The sequence below is a fragment of the Anolis sagrei genome, chromosome 4 (assembly GCF_037176765.1).
Source record: "Anolis sagrei isolate rAnoSag1 chromosome 4, rAnoSag1.mat, whole genome shotgun sequence".
In the NCBI taxonomy this organism is placed as follows: domain Eukaryota; kingdom Metazoa; phylum Chordata; class Lepidosauria; order Squamata; family Dactyloidae; genus Anolis; species Anolis sagrei.
In genome coordinates, this window is record NC_090024.1 from 87,443,502 (window position 1) to 87,471,364 (window position 27,863).

The window sequence follows — 27,863 nt, forward strand, 5'->3', positions numbered from 1 at the left end:
AAATAAATAAAATGAGTGATATATACAACACTATTGTTCGCTTTAACCCAAGAGGATCCTACCAATGAAATGACCACCTATTTAATAAATAAATTACAAACAATATTTTTCCTTGGTCTTGTTCTTTTTCATTTCATTCTCATTGGTTTCACATATCTGAAATAAAATTATTCCCATGTTAAAATCAATATACAATGTCATTTATGGATTTGAGACATGACACTAGTGCTGACAGTAATAATAATGATCCAGAATGAACTCAGGAAAGAATAGCCCTGTGCCCATTTATATTTTTTTATTAAAAGTATGCAAATGCATAAACCATTTGGTAACATGTTGTAAAATATCGATCCCTCTTTTTATTTTATGGTGTCATTGCATAGAGAGTAGGTTTGATTATAGAAATCAGGTGAGCCTAGCTGAAAGAAGAATAATCACATTTTTTTTTATCACTGTTATTCCGGCAGCATCATGGTGAAGATCTGGCAGCAGTCAAAGCATTTCGTATGGCAATGAAAGGGAAAAGCGAACACATGTTACTTGTAGAAAAGTTGTCTCTCAAAAAGCAGAGTTCTCCGGATGTCTCTCATTTCTTATTCATTTCGACTCCTTGTTAATTTTGACAAGACTGTTCAAAAGGTCTATCCTGTGGCACGCATGGAGAGCTAAGGCCAGCTTCCCCACGGTTGCCCCTTTGCTGCCTTGTCGCATTAGCCACCGCTGAAACATTTGGTAAACTTTCTCTTTGAGTCCATCACGTTCGTAGTCATGGTCAATTTCATCCAACTCTGCATTACTGAAACCCAGTTTACGGGCACAGTCTTTCCAGTGCTTTCCCACATTGTCCCTTACGATGTTGAGATGTGTGTCAGAAACAACAGTGGTGCTCTCTGGTGGTAGAGAAAGGAAGGGAGTACATTCAGTAACAGAACAGATTTTCCTCTTTTCTGTATACACTTTTAATGCCTGAAAAGTGTATAGCAGATAGAGAAGACTGGATCCATCAGAACATAAAATATTTACTCTTTTGATTCAAAATTCCCCAAAAGAAAAGAGTTACAGAAAGTCACAACATTCCAAGCTGCAAAACTTTAGGAGCTGACGTCAAATTATAGTCACTTTTAGGAAATCTTTGTTCTACTCTGCTCCCAACATCCAGCCATCACGTGAAGCAGCTTTACATGCTCTGGGCCGGGCTTTAACACAGCAGGATAATCGCCAGCTGCAGTTAATCTTGCCAACCGAAAGCTTGACCGTTCAAAGCTAAGGTCAGGCTGAGCTCCTGGTCTTTAGCCCAGTTTCTGCCTACCTAGCCGTTTCGAAAACAGTAATTGTGAGTAGGTAAATAGGTACCGCTTAAGCTGGGAGGTATTTAAGGTGCCCATAAGGAAATGCAATAAAAATGACGGCGATTCGAGCAGTTTCAAAAACAGTAATGTGAGTAAGTAAATAGGTAAAACATTAATGTGAGTAGGTTAATCTTGCCAACCGAAAGGCTGACAGTTCAAAGCCAAGGTTGGGCTGAGCTCCTGGCCTTTAGCCCAGTTTCTGCCTTCCTAGCAGTTTTGAAAACAGTAATGTGAGTAGGTAAAAATAGGTACCGCTTAAGCTGGGAGGTATTTAAGGCTCCCATAAGAAAATGCCAGGTAAATGCTGGCGTTCTGAGCAGTTTTCAAAACGGTAATGTGAGTAGGTAAATAGGTACCACTTAATCAGGGAGGTATTTAAGTTGCGCATAAGGAAATGCCAGAAAACTGCCGGCAATTTGAGCAGTTTCGAAAGCAGCAATGTGAGTAGGTAAATAGGTACTGCTTAAGCAAGGTGGTATTTAAGACACCCATAAGGAAATGCCAGAAAAATGTTGTCGATCTGATCAAGGAGGAACTTTATGAGCAAAAGCTCTTGACAGGGAAAGCGGAGAAACAGCACCATCCCATAGTCAGGATCAAGCATACCTCCAAAATGCCAAAGATGGGAAAGCATCACCTCTATCTATATACAATTGATTGTTTTGTCAGTGTATAACGGCATTGAATGTTTGCCGTGTATGTGTTCTGTGATTCACTCTGAGTCCCCTTCGGGGTGAGAAGGGCAGAATACAAATACTGCAAATAAATAAATGTCTGCTTGCTTGTGTTGTGAGGTTCTTTCCAAGGGAAAGTCCTGATCCATTCGGGAAAAATCTACACATGCAATTGTGAGTACATGCACAGATCTGCTTCACACAATGGTCAAAAGCCTAGCCATTTTGTGTGCTTTTAAGAATTAGTTTTGCCCAAACCACTCTAGTAATAAATCTGCTGATCAATGCATTTCTAACTTGCCCTACATCCAAGGAGTACAAGCCTGCACCACTTACCACGTGTTGGCTTTTCTTGATGCCTGGGCAAGCCAAGCATTCTTAGCCCACCATCTGTTTTGATTTGTCAGAAACAGTCCAGATGAATCCTCTGTTGTCCCAATTACCTGTTCCTTTCCCACTTTTGGTCCTCAGCTTACTTATTTTGCTGCAAACTGAGTACAAAGTATATAAGTGGTTTGGACTCAATTAATTCAGAGGGAGGCTCAGTTGACTCAGGCAAATGCAAACTGCTGCTACCTCACTTTATCTATTCTTCCTTGTCAATGACTTTTACCATCTTGAGTGCACTCTTTTGTCGCTTGTGTTTGTTTGTTTGTTTGTTTACTTCATTTATATACGGCTTTTCTCAGCCCTCAGGCTGATTTTTATTTGTGAAAGGCTAGAGCAGGGGTCCTCAAACTAAGGCCCGGGGGCCGGATACGGCCCTCCAAGGTCATTTACTCGGCCCTCACTCAGGGTCAAGCTAAGTCTGAAACAACTTGAAAGCACACAACAACAACAACAACAACAACAACAACAATCCTGGAGTCTTCCTCAAGCCAGACAACTCCACACACCCCTGACACCAACAAGTCCCCAACTAAAGGACCAGTGGGAGCTTTTCTACCTGGCTTTGCCAAGAAGCCCTGACTCAAGAGGAGAATAGCATTCTCAGGGTGCACCTACACTGTAAAATTAATGCAGTTTGACACCACTATAACTGCCATGGCTCAATACTATGGAATCCGGAGAGTTGTAGTTTGATGAGATACTGGAACTCTTTAGCAAAGAAGGCTAAATACCTTGTAAAACTACAACTCCTCTTGCTTTCTTAGCTCCCCTGCTCTAACTAGACAACGAGAAATATTTGGGCATGATCTATCTTGACTGAAGAGATGATTCTGTGCTAAAACTCTTTGAACAGTAAGTGCTGAAGAAGACAGTTTTGCTTTCCTACTTACTGAATAGATCATGGTAGGCTTTGCTATTATAGAGAACAGGAGCTGGAGGTATGCTGGGCAGTGACTGGTCTTTAATTTCCAAGTGGTTGTAAGAGCCTATTTGAATTCCAGTACTGTTAAATATGTTGAAACGTGGAGGTTCTCCTGTGAACATGATATTAAGAAACAGCAATACAACAACGCTCATTTTAAAAAAGAAGCATTAACATGAAATAGAAAAAATAAAATGGGGACAGTTTAAAGAAAAAAATATGGAATGTATTGTCGAGACTTTTATGGCCAGAATCACTGGGTTGTTGTAGGTTTTTTCGGGCTATAGGGCCATGTTCTAGAGGCATGCTCTCCTGATGTTTTGCCTGCATCTATGGCAAGCATCCTCAGAGGTAGTGAGAGAACATGGCCATATAGCCCGAAAAAACCTACAACAACCCAATACAGAATGTGTTTACAGATACTTTGCATTTAAAATAGAAATCTTAATAACATTATATTTATTTATTTATTTATTTATTTCGTACATTTGTACCCTGTCCTTCTCACCCTTGAGGGGGGACTCAGGGCAGCTTCACAGTAAGCACTCCTTTTCGTGCTAATCATGATCATAAAATACAGTTAAAACAATTCATTTAAAATACATTACATTAATAAAACATTTGTTTAAAATCATGCCATTTTAAAATCAGTGTCTGTGGTCAGTCCATTGTTATTCGTATCACATTAAATCATATTAAATGTATTCTCAATACTATATGCCTATAGTATTGGGGGAAAATGGCATTCATAACCTTTTTGAAAAGGAAAAATGATGCCATATCCTTTTGCCAAATGTGAATCTCCAAGAACATCTGGAGACCACCTTTTGAAAACCACTATTCAAGAAAAGGCATAACCTTGTTAGAAGTCAGCCCTTTGAAAAATGGATGTTCACAAGAATTCATGTAATGGCACACAGGTAACTCAACAGTTAAACTGATAAACCATGTCTTCAAACTGCCAGGGACAAAGACATGCCACTGCACAAAAAACATATATTTGACTAGTAGAGTTTTTAAAATGTTTCTTTGAAGTTGAAATTGCAGTTGCCCAAAATATACACTCTCCCTTGAAACTTCTGTTCAGAAAGCTGTATGTTCCAAGCAGGATTTATTTCTTCATCAAAGTATTACTTTCCACACATAAAATGTCACTTTGTGTGTAGAAAATGTTTCCCAGAAAACAGCCCTATGGACATTTTGCACGGAATTCTTTTTAAGATTTGAATATATAATATATATATATATATATATATATATTCACAATTTATGAAATATTTCTGAATATTCTTTCAATTTCCAAGTTATTAATATCTTTAAGACAAAGCAACATGCTCCCTAAAGAGACTACAGCTGGATTTTCCAACACTAACTACTGCGTTCTTTGCTAGCCTCAGAAAGGGCCTCAAATGAGCATTCTGCCCCATGGCCGCTCTATGGCCCCATCTATATTGACCACGTAACTCAGTTCAAAGCTCAACTCAGTTCAACAAACTCATAGAACCATAGAATTGAATGAGACTACAAGGGACATCCAGTTCAACCCCAAGCCATGCAGGAACACACAACCAAAGCACCCCCAACAGATGGCCATCCCCAAAACCTGAATTTGTTAAAAGTAGCAAATTCATCCTTTCACACAGACTCGGAGTGTTGGCTTCATCAATTGAGTCTATCCATCTGTAAGCTACCAAGTGATAATTTATCCTTAAGATTCTTCATTATTCAAAATAACTACACAAAGATAATTCACTTGCCCATCTTTGAATCTTTATAAAATGTTATTTTACCTGTATTATCCATGGGTGAGGCTGTATAGGCAAAGTTCTTCTTCTTAACGGGCCTTGATTCCCTTAGACCTAAAAAGTTATGCAAAAGGTATCAACATGAATACCTATCTACGGTTTACACTTTCAAGAGTATAGCATGACCTCTCCATTTGTGGTTTTGACTTTGGCATATTTGATTATTCACAGATTTAAGATGTTCTGTCTAGCAATCTCTAGGTTCCACAATGTGACTATATGGTTAATGTTTTCCAGTTATCCTCTAGTATCCTCTCTCTAGGAATTTCTAGGTTCTCCAATGTGATTCTATGGCCAACTTCCTGGGGAAGTTGACTATGGATTGTGCTAGAAGACCTATACAGTGTTCTCAGATTTTAAAAAAATGTAACAATGCCTTTACTGGGTTGCTGTGAGTTTTTCAGGCTGTATGACCATACTGCAGAAGCATTCTCTCCTGACGTTTTGCCCACATCTATGGCAGGTATCCTCAAAGGTTGAGGTCTGTTGGAAACTAGGCAAGTGAGGTTTATATATTTGTGTAATGTCCAGGGTGGGAGAAAGAACTCTTGTCTGTTTGAGGCAAGTGTGAATGTTGTAATTGGCCACCTTGATTAGCATTGAATAGCCTTGCCACTCCAAATACTGGATACCAATATTTAAAAAACTCTAAAATAAAGAACAACACTCAGAAAACAGGGGTATTCCAAACAAGAAACAAACAATCAGAATTCCAACAAAGGATTCCCCCTGGCAGGAAGCAGCCAGGCTTTGAAGCTACAAAGCTATTCAATGGAAATCTAGCTGGCCAATTACAACTCATATCATCCCTATCTGAGGTCCCATCTACGCTGCTATTTTTTATACTTATTATCTGCTTTGGACTATATGACAGTGTAGATTCAGGCTCCTTCTACACTGCCATAAAATCCAGATTATTAAATCAGATAATCCGCATTATTTGCTTTGAACTGGATTCTATGAGTCTACAGTGCCATATAATCCAGTTCAAAGCAGAGAATCTGGATTTTATATGGCAGTGGAGAAGGGGCCTTAGTCTAACATAATTCATGGGATTTCTTGTGAGGATAAAACACCATGAGGTGGCAGATCAAAAATGGTACCTTAAAGAAGAGTGAAACTGAAATATCACAAAGTAATAAACAGAAATGTATATATATGTTAGGGGCAAACCAAGAATGGGCAACTCAGAAAGAAGTTCCTGAACTGATTCAGAAGTGGTGTTGGAAGATCAAAAGACAACCTGGCTAAATGGCACGACCTAGAAGAATCCTCCACCTTGTGCGACTGTGGGGCAGAACAAACAACTCCGCATCTGTGTGCTTGTCCACAATGCCCTGCCTCATGCACAGAGGAAGAACTGTTTCGAGATGCAGACAATGCGATCACTGTTGCCCGTTTTTGGTCTAAAATAATTTATCCGCTTGTGTTCCCTCTATTTAATCGGTTTTATACTAATTTGTTTATACAATGCTTTTGACACGAAATAAAAAGCTGCTCAAGATGAGTTTGAAGTCGGGGAGAAAGGATGTATTTACATGACCAATAAGCAGTGTGAATTTTTGTCAAAAAATATAGGTTCAAACACAAAAGAGCAAATTACCAATTTTCATTTGTGATGTAACTTGGGAATCAGGGTTTTCCACATCAGGAGTGGGCAGAAATGACATTCCAGATGTTTTTGAACAGCAGCTCCCCTAATCTATCAGTATTGGCTAAACTGGCAAGCTTCAGTCCAGCCACTTCTGGACGACCATCTGCTCCAACAGATTTCTGGGTGATACTTTGCTGCAGATTGACAAGGTTTTCTGGGTTTCAAGGATTTAACAGCAGCATTTATGCATAAATACATACATCAATCTCTTCCTCCTTTCCTGCTCTAGATTATTTTGCTGAAATGAAGAATGTTTGGGGCAAATGAAAATTTATTTTTGTGTGAAAAGACTGCAAGATCCCCGAGTTCTGGTATTCAGCACACTAGATAAGTTGATGGAAAAAATATTTAAGTTCATCTACAAGTAAATTTATTATTGGGAATAATGCCAGAATCATTACAAAGGAACACAAATTGTTCAAAGGTATGATCCGGGTAGGACAAGCAATAATAACATGGGGGTGGAAAGATGGAAAAAAATGGGATGATGGAAAATTGGAATAGTTATTTGTATGAGCACCGGGACTGTAGCGCAGTTGGCTGGGAGTCAGCTGCATTAGATCACTACTGACTGAAAGGTCATGAGTTCAAACCAGTTCGGGTCGGAGTGAGCTTCCAACCATTGTGTAGATCGCTGTCAACCTTTGCAGCCCGAAAGACAGTTGCATCTGTCAAGTAGGAAATTTAGGTACCGCTAATGCCAGGAGGCTAATTTAACTAATTTGCAATGCCATAAAAATCTCCAGCAAGCATGCAAAGAATGAGGAAGTACTCCATCAGCGTCACAAACGGACGGTGAAGCAACAGCCGGAATACCCTCATGAAGCTGAAATGTTAAATGCCCTCTGTGTGTCTGTCTATATATGTTGTGTGTCTATGACATTGAATGTTTGCCCTGTATATGTACATTGTAATTCACTCTGAGTCCCCTGTGGGGTGAGAAGGGCAGAATATAAATACTGTAAATAAATAAATGATCAGGTTCAATTTCAAATAATAAGTGTAACGAGGCATGATACACAAGAGGATATAATAGAAGAAACAAAGAATAAATAGATGGCATATATGGAATGGGTTTAAAAGCATGAGGCCAATATAATCATAATACAGACATTAAGAAAACTGTGTACATGGAAAAATATAACAGTATAGAGGAAATATGTGTTCAGAGAGATGGGTGGGCAACATGGATTTTTTTTTATTATGAAAAAAATCATTAAATATCAGTATTTTAAAAGGATGTACCGTATATACTCAAGTATAAGCCGACCTGAATATAAGCTGAGGCACCTAATTTTAGCACAAAAAACTGGGAAAATGTATTGACTCGAGTATAAGCCGAGGGTGGGAAATGCAGGAGCTATTAATAAATTTCAAAATAAAAATAGATACCAATAAACTTACATTAATTGAGGAATCATGGGGTTAATTTTTTTAATATTTACATAAAACTATAATTTAAGACAGGACTCTCAAACTCTGATTAAACCATGATTCTAATCTTCTTCAGTGTAAATGTGTTATTCTAACCTTCTTCAATGTAAATGTGCTTCCAATAATAAAGAGTAAAATAATGGGAATGTAATAATAACAGTAATAATAGACTAAAATATCAAATGTAATAATAATAATAATAATAATAATAAATGGGGCAAAATAATGAATGTAATAATAGCAATAATAAAGAAAATAATAATAAATGTGAGAATAACAATAATAGAGAAAATAATAAATGTAATGATGATGATGATGATGATGATGATGATGATGAATGGAGTAAAATAAGAAATCTAATAAAAATAATAGAGTAAAATAATGTAAATGTAATCATAAAAATAATAAATCAGTGTTTCTCAACCTTCCTTAATACAGTTCCTCATGTTGTGGTGACCCCCAACCATAACATTATTTTCATTGTTACTTCATAACTGTAATTTTGCTACAGTTATGACTCGTAATGTAAATATCTGATATGCAGGATCTATTTTTATTTACTGGACCAAATTTGGCAAAACGTCATATGCCCAAATACCCCATATGGGGTTGGGGAGGATTGATTTTGTCATTTGGGAGTTGTAGTTGTTGGGATTTATAGTTAAGAGAATTCTGAACTCCACCAGCAACGGAATTGAACCAAACTTGGCACACAGAACTCCCAGAAAATACTGGAAGGGTCTGGTGGGCATTGATCTTGAGCTTGGGAGTTGTAGTTCACTGTGGACTCAATCAATGACGGGTCTAGACCAACCTTGGCACGAACACTCAATATGCCCAAATGTGAGCACTGGTGGAGTTTGGGGAAAATAGACTTGACATTTGGGAGTTGTAGCTGCTGAGATTTATAGTTCACCTACAATAAAAGGGCATTCTGAACCCCACCAACCATAGAGTTGGGCCAAATGTCCCACACAAAACCACCATGACCAACAGAAAATACTGTGTTTTCTGATGATCTTTGGCGACCCTTCTGATACCCTCTCGTGACCCCCACAGGGGTCCCAACCCCCAGGTTGAGAAACACTGTAATAAATAGAGTAAAATATGAAATGTAATAAAATAATAATTGCAGAGTAAAATAATAAATAGCTTTGACTCGAGTATACGCCAAGTGGGGCTTTTTCAGCCTAAAATAGGGATGAAAAACTCAGCTTATACTTGACTATATACGGTATATAGGAAGACATATGTAAATAGTCCATTGTGAATGAATGTGGAACATACCACACAACACATGTATAACCATCAAGGATAGAATACATTGTTATTTTGCAGAATTGTACAAAATAAACTTTTGGAAATGCTAAAACACACACACATTATGCTCCTCTGAATGCATTCATTCTGTTCTTTTTTTAACCTGGCTTTAATTGGTGGCTCTCAAAGTTTGAAAAAAGGAAGAAGATAACTGAATTCTGAAGCTTGCCCACTCTTGATATACCTAAAGATGACTGTGTGCATTTCCCCTTCAAATTAGGTAAAGAGAACAACACCACTTTACTCACCAGTTTGAGTACTTAGGCTTGTAGGTACATCATGAGGAAATCTATCTATTTCCGATTCTGGTACAGGTGTTTTATAGTAACTAAAAGGACTGGTTGAGTGCGATCTATACAGCTCTTCGGCACCGAATGATCTGGAATGTGAAGGCCTTGCCTCATTAGGATTCATTTGATCCAATGTCGGATTTCCATTTTCTGGAGCTGTCCCAGCTGGTGATGATGGCCAAGGAAAACCATAAGGGCCCCCAAAGGCATTACTAGGATTGATACCAGAGACAGAGTTTGACTCTTGTGCCCGAGGGACAGCGGGTCCCTTTGTAAACGGGTCATGGGACACCTTCATCCTTCTCTTTTCATTCCACGCCGCAGCGCTGTGTGACGCAGAATGGTTCTCCTGCCTGTCCATTCGGCTGCCATGCGTATGGTAGTTCAGCTCATCTTGCAGTTTCCTCTCCAAGGTTACTGAGGGATCAACGGCATTTTCACAGCTCTCCACGGGTTCATTCACCGGACAAGCGGCAAACTGGGTCTCATCCACAGTGTTGTTCCCAAGGTGCTGAGAGCTGTGCAGTGAACTGGGAAGATCTGCAAGACAGTTGGCAAAGATTCTTCATCCAAATCAGCAATTTTTAGATAGCCATTCCCATAATCCCCCAGCCAGTTTTCACAATCCCTTAGGGCCCTTCCACACAGCCCTATATCCCAGGATATCAAGGCAGAAAATCCCACACTACCTGCTTAGAATTGAGTTATCTGAGTCCACACTCAGATAATGTGGGATTTCCTGCCTTTATATTCTGGGATATAGGGCTGTGTGGAAGGGTTCCCAGTCACTGGAAAATTTGGGAGCTGTAACCAAAAACTGTAACTGAGGGTCCTTCTACACTGATGTATAAAATCTATATGATCTGCTTTGAACAAAATCTAGTTCATATGGCAGTATAATAATAATAATAATAATCTTCATTTATACGCCACCACCATCTCCCCGATGGGGACTCGGAGCGGCTTACATGAGGCCAGGCCCGAACAACAATTACAATAAAGAAAACCAAGACACTACCGAAAACGCAAACAATAAACAATAACATCATAATTACATAAAACATATGGATACATAACAATATGAGAATTACAATAGACACAGTATAGACTCATATAATCCAGTTCATAGCCTGACTAGGGTCCATTCTACACTGCCATATTTATTTATTTGTTTGTTTATTTATTTACGCTATTTCTATCCTGCCCATATCAGCCCAAAGGCAACTCAGGGCGGCATACAGAGTCGGCACAATTCGATGCCATATATAAAATACATACATTGATAAAAAGCAAAAAAGAAACACTACAATACATTTAAAAACATAAAAACAATGAACAATAAAAATTTTAAAAACGATGTCCTCTCTTTCAAATCCTCATCTGTTCCATCGTCTTGGCCGTTTCTGGGTCATTATCTGATTCAAGTTTGTCTGTTTATCCTGAGGTTCCGAATGTTTGCTCGAAGAGCCAAGTTTTCACCATATAAAATCCAGATTATCTAATTTGAACAAGATTATATGGCAGTATAGACTCATATAATCCAGTTCATAACAGATAATGTGGATTATCTGCTTTGATAATCTGGATAATATGGCAGTGTAGAAGGGGCTTGCCTAGGACCCCTTCTACACTGCCATTTAAAATCCAGATTATCTAATTTGAACTGGATTATATGGCAGTGTAGCCTCATATAATCCAGTTCATACTTTGATCATATGAATTATATGTCAGTGTTGAAGGGGCCTTTGCTAGCATCTATTTGTGAACATGGCTGAGATAATGTGAATTATCTGTTTTGATAATATGAATTATATGGCAGTGTAGAAGAGGCCTAATTTTGTCAGTACCATATTAAAGGATACAACGCTGGGAATGCATCCAGTAAAATCCTACTCCAGTTGCCTCCATTTGCAGCAGGTTCACTTCTCCGCATGCTCACAAACAGAGCTTTTTCCTAATATAGAAGATGAGCAAAAAAGAAAAAAAGAAAAAAGGCCCCTTCAACACTGCCATGTAATTCATATTATCTATGGAGCCTCTGGTGGCACAGCACGTTAATCTGCTGAGCTGCTGAACTTGCTGACCAAAAGGTTGGCGGTTTGAATCCAGGGAGCAGAGTGGGCTCCCACTGTTAGTCCCAGCTTATGCCAACAGCAGTTTTAAAACATGCAAGTATGACTAGATCAATAGGTACCGCTTCGGGGGGAAGGTAGCAGCACTCCATGCAGTCATACTGGCCACATGAACTTGGAGGCGTCTACGGACACACCGACTTTTAGGCTTAGAAATGGAGATGAGCACCATCCCCAGAGTTGGACATGACTTGACTTAATGTCAAGGGGAAACCTTTACCTTCACCTTATCTGCTATAAATTGGATTATATGAGTCTACGATGCCATATAATCCAGTTCAAAGCAGATAATATGGATATTATATGGCAGTGTAGATGGGATCTAAAATGGGAATGATGGGAGTTATATGTAAAGGGTGCTGCGCTGGGGAAGCTTGTTCTAAGGGTGGTATTACATCAACTCTGGGTCCTTCTACACTACTATATAATCCAGATTATCAAAGCAAATAAGACACATTATCTGCTTTGAACTGTATTATGGGTCTACACTGCTATATAATCCAGTTCAAAGCAAATAATATGGATTTTATATGGGAGTGTAGAAGGGGCCAATGTTTCACTCTTTCAACTTCATTTGTTCATTCATAATATTGATATGTAGCATTTTGAAGTCAACACTTGCCAACATTTCCCAACATACAAATGGACAATGTAAAATCCATACAAATTAAAAACCACAAATCATTATGAACTATAACTGAGTGGAAACCAAGAATTTTAGGAACTTTTAAATATCAAACAAAAAGGAGATACTGTTAGAAGTTGCAGTTACAATGACAACTATTAAAACACAGTATTACTTCTTGAAACAAATTCCAAAGATCAGGTATACGCCAGGAGTGAGGATGTTTTGGGCTTCAACTCCCAGCCAGCATGGACAGAGGTAAGAGAGAATGGGAAATGTAATCCAAAACTAACTGGAGGCCTCAAGGTTCTCCATTTCTGGGATATATAGTATACACAAGGGTTCACACCCTTCCCATCAGGACCTACTGGATGAACGGCATTATAAAATGCTTTATATAAATAAATACCAGTTGGGGCACTGTTACTTGGTGGTTCTGCCACAGCATCTACTTGGAGGGACTGCATCCTTTTAACAACTTCAATTGGTTCAGGATACACTTCCTATGCACAAAACAAAATAACAAACAAGCAAAAATTTCAAATAAACAGATATTTTATCATTAAACAACTCAGGGTACCATCCCTCAAGGAAAAAGCAATACACATAATAAAAGTGAAAATATGTATGTGTATGGCTGGGATGTCCACTAACACATATAAGCTCTTGCCTCCACAAACAGTTGTAGCTCCTACTACTCGGGAGACACCAATGACCCTCCCTCCAATGACATTGCAGGTTATAGTGAGTGCCATGAACATGTACAAAAGCCCTGCCAATGTCCTCCACAAACACCATCCTGCCCATGACCCAAGTGAAGGCTTTCATATGGGGACAATTTCATCCTAGATTTTATGTGTATCCCCCATCACAGACATCCCAGTGTTTCTGACTCTCTCAATTGGTGTGGAATTTGCATCATCCCGCTCACTGCCTCTCCCTTAACCCATTCTTATTGTTTTCTATGATGCACAGCAAACAAGACGAATTGATCAGCAACTGAACATACTAGAGACATTTGGAGAGAATTCGCCATGATTTATAGGAGTTGTAGGTACTAGGATGTATAGTTCACGTGCAATCTAAGAACTGCACTCTGATCTCCACCAACAATGGATCTGGAACTAACTTGGCACACAGAACCCCCATGGCCAACAAAAAATAGTTAAGGTCTTTGGAGGGATTAATAGGAGTTGTAGTTCACCTACATCCAGAGCACATTATGTACCCAAACAACAGTGGATCTGGACCAAACTTGTCACACATACCCAATACACCCAAATTTGAATACTGGTGGGGTTTGAGGGGAATTTGCCTGGACATTTTGGAGTTGTAGGTACTGGGATTTATAGTTCACGTGCAATCAAGTATCATAATTTTGTATAACATCAGGCACATTTTCCTTTTCTGAACCCTAGATGTTCGATAACTTACTTTTATTTTCCTCACATCATCTTCAACATACTTTTCATAATGCTCTTGGTAAAATGGCTTGTATATTGTATTGATTTCTGTAAGAAAAAGAAAACGAGCAAAGTGTATTTGGTTCTATCAATTCAGCCCTGTGTACTTGCTGCCTATGTCTGTACAATGTATTGTCAAAGGCTTCCGTGGTCAGAATCACTTGGTTGCTGTAAGTTTATTGGGTTGTGTAGCCATGTCCCAGAAGAATTCTCCTCTGACATTTCACCTGCATCTATGGCAGGCATTCTCAGAGGGCCTTAGACCTCACAACCTCTGAGGATGCCCGCCATAGATGCAGGCGAAACGTCAGGAGAGAATGCTTCTGGAACATGGCCATACAGCCCGAAAAACTTACAGCAACCCTATGTATGTACATCCAAATCCAAAATGTTTTGCATATGTATTTGCTCTCCTTTTGGACTTTCTCAAAAACTGTTGGCCTTTTCCAGTAAATAACCTCTCAGTAAGGACAGGTGAAGATTTTGTTTGCCCCCTTTTTGATAGAAACTATCCAAAATTGCTATTTTTTTCCATGAATACTTTAGGTTTTAAAAATCTGAATGAGGGTGAAAAGTTAAACTGACACATGTACACATTTAAGCAAAGTGCCTGGGTTTGAATAACTGCATTTTCCATCATGTGCTTAATGCTGAATTAAGGTGGCCACCTCTTTTCTTCCAACAGGCTACTTATCTTTAGCAGTATCTTTTCAGAAATGTCATAAATGAGAACTTCCATCGTAGCACAGTGGGTTAAATGTGCTGCTGAACTGCTGACCTGAAGGTTGGCAGTTCAGATCTGTGGGATGGGGTGAGCTCCCACTGTTAACCCTAGCTCCTGCCAAGCTAGCAATTCGAAAACATGTAAATGTGAGTAGATCAATAGGTATTGCTTCGATGGGAAAAGGCAAAAAGACATTCCAAGCAATCATGCTGGCCACACGATCAGGAGGTGTCTACGCACAACACAGGCTCCTCAGCTTGAAATTGGAGAAGAAGACCTCCCCGGAGATGAACACCACCTCCAGAGCCGGAAATGAAAGGAGAAGCCTTTATCTTTGTCTGTATATTTGTGTCTCACTGTATTTCATTGTAACAAGTCATTGAATGGTTGCCTGTGTCTGTTTATATGCTGTAATCCACTCTGAGTCCCCCTCGGGGAGAAAAACAGAATATTAATAATATTAATAATTATTATAATTATAATTATTAGTCTCCAGACTGGGAATACCTGTACTTTGTTAATTTAGCCAGTGAAAATTTTTGTCTGGGTTTTAATAAAACCATATGAAAAGTCACAAAAGGACTAAATACATCTCATGAAGAGAACATGAATTGATAAACAGTGAGCTGAAGAAGTAAAACTGATAGATCCCTTTATTCTGATTACCTGCAAAGGTTGGGCGTTCCTCTGGCTCTTGACTCCAGGATTGTTCCATTAAAGTAATAATTTCCTCTGGGCATTTATTTTTTACTTCTTCCTTAAGTGGCCTCTCCCCGTTCATGATACAAAAGCACACGTGCAAGTCATTTACAGCATCTGTAGGGGGTGGTGATAGTGGTAGAAATGAACATGGGAAACATGACTTTGATGAGAAACAGCAGGAGTCCATCAGCAAAAACGAGATTCTTGACTGCGGACACTTACTCTCGTAAGGCTCTTTGCAGGCAAAAATGGCCCATAATACAATGCCAAAGCTGTAGACGTCGGACTTCTCCACCGGTATAGTGTTGATATGTCGCAAATGCTCTGGAGCCATATAGAAAAGGGTGCCGGCATTGCTCTGGGAGCTGCACTTGATCTTCCTTTGCCGGCTGGTCTCCTCTTTCGTCAGTCTGCTCCAGTTTTTGAAGCAAGCTACACCAAGGTCTGCTATCTGTAAGACAAGTTGGGGAACAGATCTGATGGGAGAAGGAGCTGGAATCCAACTGAGAACATGCAGGATCCTTATGTAAGGCAATGGGAGAAAGTTTTTCCAAAGCACTAACACAGTCTTTGGACTACCACTCCCAAAATTATCTAGCTAGCTTGGTCACTAGTCACGTTTGATGCAGGATCCTGGGCACTTTTTCTTGAGTCACCTTCGAGTTTGAGGAAGGTGGGGTAGAAATATTGCAAATAAATAAATAAATAAATAAGCAAGTTTCTAAGTTCTGAAACACAGCAGTGAAGTATCCTGAAGTGTTGATTGAGACATTGTATGAGCATTTTGTTAAATGTTTTTGTTGCGATTGTTTCTCCGCTTCCTGCACAAAGAGCTCAAGACAGTTCATATAGTCCTCCTACTTTGTATAACAACAATCCTATGATGTAGTTTAGACTACAAGCTATGACAGTGGCCACCAATTACCCATTGAGTGAGCTTAATGGTCATGTGTGAATTTTACTATTCTCCTGAATCTTAAAAGTAAAGGTAAAGGCTTCCCCTTGACATTAATTTTAGTCGTGTCCGACTCTGGGAAGTGGGGCTCATCTCCATTTCTAAGCCGAAGAACTGACACCTCCATGGTCATGTGGCCGGCATGACTGCATGGAGCGCCATTACCTTCCCGCTGGCCCAGTACCTATTTAGCTACTCACATTTGAATGTTTTTGAACTGCTAGGTTGGCAGAAGTTGGGGCTAACAGTGGGAGCTCACCCCGCTCCCCGGATTTGAACCGTCAACCTTTTGGTCAGCAAGTTCAGTAGCTCAGTGCTTTAACTCACCACACCAGCGGGGCTCAATCCTGAATCCTAAATCTTAATACAGTAATAAGACTATGTCTATGAGTTGTCTAGGAGCCGCAATGGTGCAATAGGTTAAACCCTTGTGATGCTGAACTGCTGACCTGAAGGCTGGAAGTACGAATCCGCAAGACGGGGTGAGCTCCCGTCTGTCAGCTCCAGTTCCTGCCAATTTGAAAACATGCAAATGTGAGTAGATAAACAGGTACTGCTTCGGCGGGAAAAGGCAAAGACACGCTCTGAGCATCCTTGCCAGCCACACAACCAGGAGGTGACAACACAGCCTCCTCAGCTAGAAAATGGAGCAAGCACCTCTTCAGAGCCTGAAATGAGCACCGCCTCCACAAGCCAGAAATGAAAGGAGAAGCCTCTGCCTTTGTTTGTCTATGTATGTAAATGTTGTAATCCACTCTGAGTTCCCTAGGAGAGAAGGACAGGATATAAATAAAGTGTATTACTATGTTATGGTGTGTTTGTATTGGAAGATTTAAACCCAGTGCACCAATCTAAACATAAAGGAAAGGCGCATGGTACAGCCATTCCTGGCATATTAGATCAGGAACAGAGCTATATCTATCTATCTATCTATCTATCTATCTATCTATCTATCTATCTATCTATCTCTGTTTATTAGTTTGTTTCCTGATTGTTAAATGGTATTATTGACATTGATTGATTATGTATGTAATCCTGTAAATTGGAATAAACAATATTTTGGACCTTCCAGCCTTCAGGTCATGTTGATTGGTTCCTTTTTAAAAAATCATGCCTGGCATTGGAACAGGCTTGCTTGATTCTAACAGTGGCATCTGGACCTGGAGTCCTCAATAAAAACAGGTAGATTTATCAGAATCCAGGGGTCCTTTCACAGGACATAACTATAGTGCTATAGTCCACGTTATCTGTAATATTTAGAATTCTCTGCCAGAGAGATCTAATGCTCTCCAAACTACAAATCCTTCAGTTCCATAGAACACAGTTAAACAGAATATACAGGAAGTCAGAATTACTAGGTACCTCGTTCTGTGATAATAATTTTGAATTGTGTAAAGTGCCAAATAATTGCATTGGTTTGCTTACTGAGTTATTGTCTGCTCAACTAACTATATAGCAAGGTGTTTCTCAACCTGATGGTCAAGACCCCTGGGGGGTTGCGAGGGGGTGTAAGAGGGATCGCCAAAGACTTTCAGAAAACACAGTATTTTCTGTTGGTCATGGGGGTCCTGTGTGGGAAGTTGGACCCAATTCTATCGTTGGTGGGGTTCAGAATGCTCTTTGATTGTAGGTGAACTATAAATCCCAGCAACTACAACTCCCAGATGTCTACCTCTATTTTCCCCAAACTCCACCAGTGTTCACATTTGCGCATATTGAGTATTCGTCCCAAGTTTGGTCCAGATCCATCCTTGTTTGAGTCTGCAGTGTTCTTTGGATGTAGGTGACCTACAACTCCCAAACCCAAGGTCAATGCCCACCAAACCCTTCCAGTAATTTATGTTGGTCATGGGGGTTTTGTGTGCCAAGTTTGATTCAATTCCATCATTAGTGGAATTCAGAATGCTTTTTGATTGTAGGTGAACTATACATCCCAGTAACTACAACTCCCAGATGTCTAGCTCTGTTTTCCCTAAACTCCACCAGTGTTCACATTTGTGCATATTGAGTATTCGTCCCAAGTTTGGTCCAGATCCATCCTTGTTTCAGTCCACAGTGTTCTTTGGATGTAGGTGAACTACAACTCCCAAACTCAAGGTCAATGCCCACCAAATCCTTCCAGTATTTTCTGTTGGTCATGGGGGTTTTGTGTGCCAAGTTTGATTCAATTCCATCATTGGTGGAATTCAGAATGCTTTTTGATTGTAGGTGAACTATAAATCCCAGCAACTACAACTCCCAAATTCCAAAATCAATACCCACCAGTATTCAAATTTGGACGTATCAGGTATTTGTACCACATTTGGTCCAGTGAATGAAAATACGCCCTGCATATCAGATATATAATGATTCATAACAGTAGCAAAATTACAATTATGAAGTAGCAACAAAATAATGCTATGGTTAGGGGGTCATCACAACATGAGGAACTGTATTAAGGGGTTGCACATTAGGAAGGTTGAGAAACACAGATATAACAGATGAAATTGTGAAATTATTTTTTCATCATAAATGCAGAAATCCTAGCTGTCCTGCTCCATCTCACATACTTGATTATATCTCTCCCCACAACCCAACCCAGCTAATAATAGAAATCAACAAGGAGGGGAAAAACAAGAGAAAGCAGCATAATACAGTGATATATGCTGAAAAAAAGAGGATGGGATTTGCTCACAGTTTAGAAAATCTACTTTTTGGGCTACACCCTCTTCTTGCTGCAATGGCCATTATTATTGAAATTATTTAACCCCCCTCCCATTTTTCTATGCCAAGAGGAAAGTACATATTTAATAAACCCAGACACCTTTTGAGTTTAGCAGTAAAAGTGATATACCACCTTTGACAGGCGAAGCCAGAAGCACTGAGCTCACGATACCTTGATATGAAAGTCTTCATCTACAAGGATGTTTTCTGGTTTGAGGTCCTTGTGTACTAAGCCCTGCTCAGTTAAATAAAGCATCCCTTCAATTATCTCAAAGATGAAGCGTCCTTTCAAGGGCAAAGGAATAGAAGTCTGAAATAGAAAGAAAAGAGTAATATGTTTCAAAATACATGGTTTTCCTCATATGGATAATATACAATCAGTAAAAAGAACCTGCTGTTCTTAATATCAAAAAGATCCTGAGTCAGGATGCATCTGTACTGTAAAATTACTACATTTTGACATCACTTTAACTGCCATGGCTCAAATGCTATGGAATCATGGGAGTTTTACACTGGGAAAGGGGGGGGGGTAGCTTTCTCAGGTCAAAGAGTACTGGAGCCTTATCAAACTACAAATCTCAGGATGCCATAGCATTGAGTCATGGCAGTTAAAGAGAATATTAAGGATATTATATAACTACACTTTTATTAAAAGGAAACATTTCCCCTGATATTAAGTCTAGTTGCTGCTGGCACAAGGGTTTAACCTAGTGTTTCTCAACCTTCCTAATGCCCCGACTCTAGGGGTGATGCTTATCTCCATTTCTAAGTCGAAGAGCCGGCATTGTCCATAGACACCTCCAAGGCGTTGTGGCCAGCATTACTGCCTGGAGCGCCATTACCTTCCCACCAAAGCGATACCTATTGATCTACTCATATTTGCATGTTTTCAAACTGCAAGAAGCTGGGGCTAACAGCGGGAGCTCACCCCGCTCCCTGGATTCAGTCAGGAAGTTCAACGGTTCAGCGGTTTAACCCGCAGCGCCACCAGGAGATCCAAGCATACTTTTATACAGCATAATTTGTTCAATTTAGTTTCTATAGAAAAGGTAAAGATTTCCCCCTGACATTAAGTTCCATGGAGCACCGTTACCTTCCTGCCGGAGCGGTACCTATTGATCTAGTCACATTTGCATGTTTTCGAACTGCTAGGTTGGCAGAAGCTGGGGCTGACAGTGGAAGCTCACGCCGCTCCCCGGATTCGAACCTGCAACCTTTCGGTCAACAAGCTTAGCAGCTCAGTGGTTTAACCCACTGCGCCACCGGGGGCTCCCAGTTTCTATATATTTCCCCTGATTTCAGTGGTTGCTTAAACTTTCCACGTTATTTGAAACTTTGGCTATTGCATCTAGAGGAAATAAATAAATACATACATATGGTCTCTCAGTTTTTGGTTTATTATGACTTCAAAATAGAAATTGTATTGCATAATTTGTATTTTAAATTGTATGCTGATGCTTTGACATTATGCCGCTTTGAGTCTCTTGCAGGAGAAATAAAATGGAGTATAAATAAATATAATAGTAATAATAATAATAATAAATTTTTGACCCTTTCATGTAAGGTTTGCAACATCAGCATTTTCAGTTCCTTATGCAATATATAGTTGTGAAGAATCTATGTCCCCACAGATGCTTAGGGTTTTGGGTGTATCTATAATATAGAATTAATGCAGCTTAATATCACTTTAACTGCCATGGCATTATAAGTTTTGTTTGGTGAGGTTCCAGCATTATTTGGCAGAGAAGAAAAAATCTCATAAAACTACAACTCCCATGATTCCACAGCATTGAGCCATGGCAGTTAAAGTGGTGTCGCACTGCATTAATTCTACAGTGCATGCACCTTTTGACTATCAGAAGCTAAAGCCAGTAAGGCATTATGGGATTCATACGGAAAATATATTTGGAGAGACAAAGTCCCTAACATTTGATGTTATTTTGTCTTTGCATCCTAAATACATCCTGATCCATCATTTGGGAATTACACATCCAAACCATTTTCACTGCAACGCTGAGAATATCAATGGAAACAACCGTCAGACATCCACCAACATAATTTTCTAATTTTTATATGCTATTTCTAAACAACTGGTCAGCTTCTCTGCAAGTAATCAATCACGCTCTCTACTCACTGCCTTGAGTACCGACATCAAGTTTCCTTTGGCTAAGTATTCCATCACAAGGGAGTAGTTCCCATCTTCCAAAATGACGCCCAGAAGCTTGACCACACGGTCATGTTGTAATTTGTGCATAATTCTGCCTTCTTCTAGAAGAGAATTATTACACCTGAAAAAGAGATGCTGGAGAGTTATCATAGTGCATGACAATCAAGAACAGACAAGGACTACAGGATTGTGATCACTCACTTCAAAACCTTGATTTATCCATCTGCACAAGATCAATCCAATACTTGATGGCGGCTAGCAAATGTAATGCTAAATCCAGGTAGTGCCCTCTAGGTGTTCTGGACTACAAGTCCCAGAATCTTCACAGTTGACTGGGAGACTCTGGGAACTATAGTGAAACAGATTTGGAGAACACTGGGCGAATGTTGGCATAATCTGTGATCGAATTAAAAGCTTGTTGGTTTGGGGTCTGTCTATATATATATGTTGTTGTTGTTCACTCGTTCAGTCGTCTCCGACTCTTCGTGACCTCATGGACCAGCCCACGCCAGAGCTCCCTGTCGGCCGTTACCACCCCCAGCTCCCTCAAAGTCAGTCCAGTCACTTCAAGGATATATATATGTATAGTATGAGTAAAAATGTGCTTCCTGACATTTTGTGTGATTGAAGTGGGAACAAAGTGGTGGTGGCCATTTTTAATAGGGGCTTAGTAATTGAGGCTCGTGCAGTAAAAGCCCTATTAAAAATGGCCACCACTGAAAGGTGACACTTATGTAGTAATCTCCTATATAAACTGTAGCTGCTTCTGATTCATGAGTGCCCAAAATGTATCTTTCTTTTCTAGTAAATGCCACTGAGGCTGAAAAAGATGAGAAGGGAGGGCTTCCTTTCTTCCTCTGGTTTGGATAAAGGAGGAGTAATGGGATGGGAGTCTTGATTCCAAACCCCACCACCTCTTCTCGTCTCACTTCATTCACACTGGATCCTTGTTCTTCTTCATCAACCCTCCAATTGTTATATGCCCCTAAGCTTTACCCTTGACTTATCCATGGGTCATAGCAAATTCCATAATTTTGGCCCACAACCTGGCTCATGGCTTATATATGAGATCAACAAATATATGCAATGCTATGATTATTACTAATATATTATTCAATTATTTCTATGCCACTCTGAATGACTAGTCACAACCCTACCGTTTTCCAAATGTTCAGTGATAGAAGAGTGCCACATCCCAGTTTTATTATTTTGACACAATACTACAGGCTCACTCCACTCTCACATCCAAAACAGGCTTGATTTTAGAGTGACATTATTGCGTGTGGAGCAGTGGTTCTCAATCTGTAGGTCCCCAGGTGTTTTGGCCTACAACTCCCAGAATTCCCAGCCAGTTTACCAGCTGTTAGGATTTCTGGGAGTTGAAGGCCCAAATATCTGGGGACCCACAGGCTGAGAACCACTGGTGTGGAGTCTTTGACAATCTAGAGGTTGAGTCAAAGACTCCACGCTCCCATCGCACCTCACTAGGGTCCAGACTGTTTGGAACTGGTTGAAGCTGGGATCCACCAACATCTACCGCAAGCATTGTCAAACCTTGGCCCTTCAGATGTTTTCGACTTCAACACCCAGAAATCCCAGCCAGCTTACCGGTTGTTAGGAAATGTGGGAATTGAAGTCCAAAACACCTGGAGGGTCAAAGCTTGCCCATACCAGATCTAGAGGATCACAGGATCCCTTGCTCTATTGTTAAGGGTGTTGTGTGTGTGTGTCAGGAGTGACTTGAGAAACTGCAAGTCGCTTCTGGTGTTAGCCATCTGCAGGGACGTTGCCCAGGGGACACCTGGATGTTTTACCATTCTGTGGGAGACTTTTCTCATGTCCCTGCATGCAAAGCTAATAACTGGCAGAGTTAATACCCAAGCACATGCAATATAGATAGGTCATCATACAAAACTTTTAGCTGCCTGCTGGAATATATTACTGGTGGCTTTCCTTGGTACTGGTGGCTTTCCTTGGTACTGGTGGCCATACGCCCCAACCGCCTTGGGTTGTGAAGAACTCTTATTTCAATTTTCCACAATAGAGCACTTTCTTAGAGTAAACTGGAACTCTAGCTCCCACAGACCCACCAGCCATGCCCACATTGAAGTACTGCTGCTAATAACACCATTTAATAAAGCTGTAGGTGATCCTCTGATATGTAGGTAGGTGAGAGGCACCTAAAGACCAAATCACTGAGGCTCCCTAATGATGAGATGTGGCATGTTAGCTCTGGGGCAGAGGCCAACTGGGATACAGTAAGGCCAACACAAGAAGTGATGCAGAGACAGCAGTGAGTTTTTCTATGGCTGCTTATTTGCGACCTCAGGGGAATTTTACTTGTTAAATCCAATATCAATGAATTATTTAATTGAATTAATTTAAATTATTTATTTTCACTAGCTGGAAAACAACAGCACAAGAGATCTATTATCTTGTTTGCAGGCTTTTCTAGAACATTGGATTTGCCACTGCCAGAAACAAAAAGCTAGGTTGATCTGCCAGGACTCTTCTGGTGTTTTTATGCTGTTTTAATTGGGATGTGGTCTCTTTAATTTGGATGTTGTTTCTTGCTAAGTTCAGAGTTGGCTCCATCACCATCTTGTATGTAGATGATACTTGTTTTACTACCTCAACTGCAGGTTTGTGTGCTGAATGTAGCAGCAACAACCACTGCCTATTCCTTCTAAGTCCATCTTTTTCCTTCCCCTTCGCTGAAGGATAGTACTGGGAATGCCATAGACTGGTCTGTCTTCGATTATCCTATTTCCAGTAATTGAGTATGATTCAACTGACAGTCCAATGAGCTTCTGGGTGACACCATGGTATTTTATTGGGCAATAAAATACGATGCTAGCCCTGGTTAAAGGAAACCGCCAGCTGGAGAGGCCATGTCAATCCAAAGTTAAAGGAATGGTTCAAGGTGATGGGATAGGATTCAACATGGGGTGCATAACTGACATGGAAACCACATGGAAGCCCTCATTGAACGTTAGGGAGAAGCCAATCAGTCAAAGAAGGGCTCAATCCAGCCAGTAATCAACAAAAGCTTATTGGTGAGCATCCCTTGCCTTTCTGCAACTTACTCTTTGCGTTGAGGTCCGGTGTATACTGTTTTTAAGATCACAAGTCCATGGCTCTTGTGGGAACATAACGAAATCATTCCAAATCCACCAGCGTCCAGTTGCTCTTTGTGCAAAAGGTCTGCTGAACTCATCTGGATATCAACCAAGGACATGTTTGCAATTCACAAGGCAGTTCACCAGTTCATTGAATGAAAATCCAGGGCCTGTGATATGAACACACACACACACACAAGGTGTTATACAAGTCCAGAGCAGTGCAGACAGTACGGTCCCTTATTAATCTGTTGAGAGTAGTTTCAGAGTTTCAGAAAACATAGTTTGAGGCTATAACTCCCAGAATCCTCTAACAAGTACAGTCAAACATGTTGACTGGAAGATTCTGGGAACTGTATCCAAAACAAAAACATTCTTAGGTCTGGATAGCATGCAAGCAACACAAACAGTGCAATTCTAGGCATGTTGATTCAGAAGTGAATTCCATTGTGCTCTTTGATTTTAGGTGAACTATAAATCCCAGCAACTACAACTCCCAAATGACAAAAGCAATCTGCCCACCAACCTGACAAGTATTGGGTATTTGGCGTATCGGGTATTTGGGCCAAATTTGATCCAGTGAATGAAAATACACTCTGCAAATTTCAGATATTTACATTACGATTCATAACGGTAGAAAACTGTAGTTATGAAGTAGCAATGAAAATAATTTTATTTATGGTTGGAGGTCATCACAACCTGAAGAACTGTATTAAGGGGCCACGGAATTAGGAAGGTTGAGAACCACTGATCTAAAGGAAAACATTGCTGGCTCATCATGGCAACTAGATGGTTCCCTAAGCATTCCATTCCTGCCAGCCAGCTATGTTGCTGTGTGCCTTTTAAAGTGGTTTTCAACTTCTGCCAACCCTATTATGGGGTGCATCATCTCCATTGTAGAATGAATGCAGCTCGACACCCCTTTAACTGCTTTGGCTCAATGCTATGGGATGCTGGGATTTGGTGAGGCACCAGACCTTCTTTTTTGCAAAGAAAGCCAAACTAAAACTCCCAGCACTCCATGGAGAGACTTATTTTGCATAGAATTATGGAAAAAAATAGACCCATGTATGATTCCACAGAAAGCTGGCTTCAGGAAAGGCAAGAGCTGCACGTCACAAGTACTGAACCTGATTCAGTACATAGAAGATGGCTTTGAAATGCAGCAGATCTCAGGAGCTGTCTTCATAGACCTGTCAGCAGCTTATGATACTGTAAACCACCGCCTCCTCCTAAGAAAAATGTATAATATCACAAAGGACTACCACCTCCCACGCCTCATAGAAAACCTGCTACAAATCAGGAGCTTTTTTGTTGAGTTCCAGAGCCAGAGAAGCAGATGGCGGAAGAAACAGAAGAACGGCCTGCCTCAGGGGAGCGTGCTTGCTCCATCAATGTTCAACATTTACACAAATGACCAGCCACTGCCAGAAGGGACAGAGAGTTTCATCTATGCTGATGATTGTGCCATCACTGCTCAAGCAGGGAGCTTTGAGACGGTTGAACAGAAGCTCTCCAAAGCTCTAGGTACTCTTACTGCCTATTACAGAGAAAAACCTGCTGATTCCTAATCCATCTAAAACACAGGCATGTGCCTTTCACCTTAAGAACAAACAAGCATCCCGAGCTCTGAGGATCACCTGGGAAGGAATCCCACTGGAGCACTGCAGCGCACCCAAATACCTGGGAGTCACTCTGGACCGTGCTCTTACCTACAAGAAGCACTGCCTGAACATCAAGCAAAAAGTGGGTGCTACAAAACAATATCATACGAAAGCTGACTGGCACAACCTGGGGATCACAACCAGACACAGTGAAGACATCTGCCCTTGCGCTATGCTACTCTGCTGCTGAGTATGCATGCCCAGTGTGGAACACATCTCACCACGCTAAAACAGTGGATGTGGCTCTTAATGAGACATGCCGCATTATCACGAGGTGTCTGCACCCTACACCACTGGAGAAATTACACCACCTGACATCCGCCGGGAAGTAGCAGCCAATAGTGAAAGGACCAAGGCAGTGACATCTCCAGCCTATCCCTTGTTTGGGTATCAGCCAGCACGTCAATGACTTAAATCAAGAAATAGTTTTCTAAGATCTACAGAGACACTAACTGGAACACCCCAGCAAGCGAGAGTCCAAAAGTGGCAGGCTCAAACCCAGCACCTCAATCCATGGGTGATATCAAATGAGAGACTTCCCCCTGGGCACACAGAAAACTGGGCGACTTGGAAGGTGCTGAACAGACTGCGCTCTGGCATCGCAAGATGCAGAGCCAACCTCAAGAAATGGGGCTACAAAGTGGAATCCACGACATGCGAGTGTGGAGAAGAGCAAACCATGGACCACCTACTGCAATGCAACCTGAGCCCTGCCACATGCACAATGGAGGACCTCCTTGCAGCAACACCAGAGGCACTCCAAGTAGCCAGATACTGGTCAAAGGACATTTAATCAACTACCAAGCTTGCAAACTTTGTGTTTTGTCTGTTTGTTTGTTTTGTTAAAAATGTAATACAAATGTCTGGTTGCTGATGACACGATAAATAAATAACTTCTGTCAACCCTATCCTGAGGTGCATCGTCTTCATCGGCACCACTTTAACTGCTTTGGCTCAATGCTATAGGATCCTGGGATTTGCTGTTCTCTTTGGCAAAGAAGGCCAAACTACAGCACCTCCCAGGTCTCCACAGCATTGAACCATGGCAGCTGAAGCGGTGTCACTGTATTGAGCCTACAATGCAGGTGCACCCACTAGATCAGTGGTTCTCAACTTGTTTTGGCCTTCAACTCCCAGAAATCCTAACAGCTGGTAAACTGGCTGGGATTTCTGGGAGTTGTAGGCGAAAACACTTGGGGACCCACAGGTTGACAACCACTGCACTAGATGTCCTTGGCAAGATCTGTTTTTTGGGTGGGGGTGAAGCAACCCAGGGCCCCCCAATGCAAGTGATGCCTCCAACATTGGAAGGATGTACCAAAAGGGAAGCAGAAACTCGACTTAAGCAACTTAGTTTCATTTTCGAGGGCGCCTCTTCCTCCTCCCTCTCCGTCTGGGCCCTAAACACCAACTCAAGGAGGAAGTCACCCACAACCAACCCAAGACTCTGCTATAGGGTCGCCCTCGGTCTAGTCAGTGAAAAGGGACACTTCCTCGTCGGTCCTTTAAGGGAAGTTGCCTTGGAAGCGCCTTGGGGCGCCACTTTCTCCAGAAATAGGGAGGGGAAGAGGAGAAGAGGGAGCAGCAGCAGCCCCGTTGGGCCCTTTACCTTCTCTTCGCCCTCTTTTGTGCCCTTCGAGGGAAGGCGATCCTACAGATCTCTGATCCTTCTTCCTTCCAAGAAGGAGGCGCGCCTGGATGGCTCCCCTCTTGCTTCCTCTTTCGCGGAAGTTTTCTCGGGGAGGAGTTTCGCCGTGACCAAAGAGCACGC

At 40.9% G+C, this 27,863-nt stretch overlaps 1 protein-coding gene across 1 annotated transcript; it reads right to left on the reverse strand.

Annotated features, from left to right (window-relative positions):
* Positions 1-280: 280 nt before the first annotated feature.
* RIPK1 (receptor interacting serine/threonine kinase 1) lies at positions 281-27,863 on the reverse strand. The gene is made up of 12 exons (XM_060774747.2): positions 27,702-27,863; positions 24,396-24,598; positions 21,277-21,430; positions 19,315-19,452; positions 15,707-15,935; positions 15,449-15,598; positions 14,030-14,106; positions 13,005-13,098; positions 9,797-10,378; positions 5,126-5,194; positions 3,304-3,447; positions 281-890 (listed from the first exon to the last, which is right to left on the reverse strand). The coding sequence occupies exons 2-12, from the start codon at positions 24,545-24,547 to the stop codon at positions 598-600; spliced, it is 2,082 nt and encodes a 693-aa protein (XP_060630730.2). The 5' UTR covers positions 24,548-24,598; positions 27,702-27,863; the 3' UTR covers positions 281-597.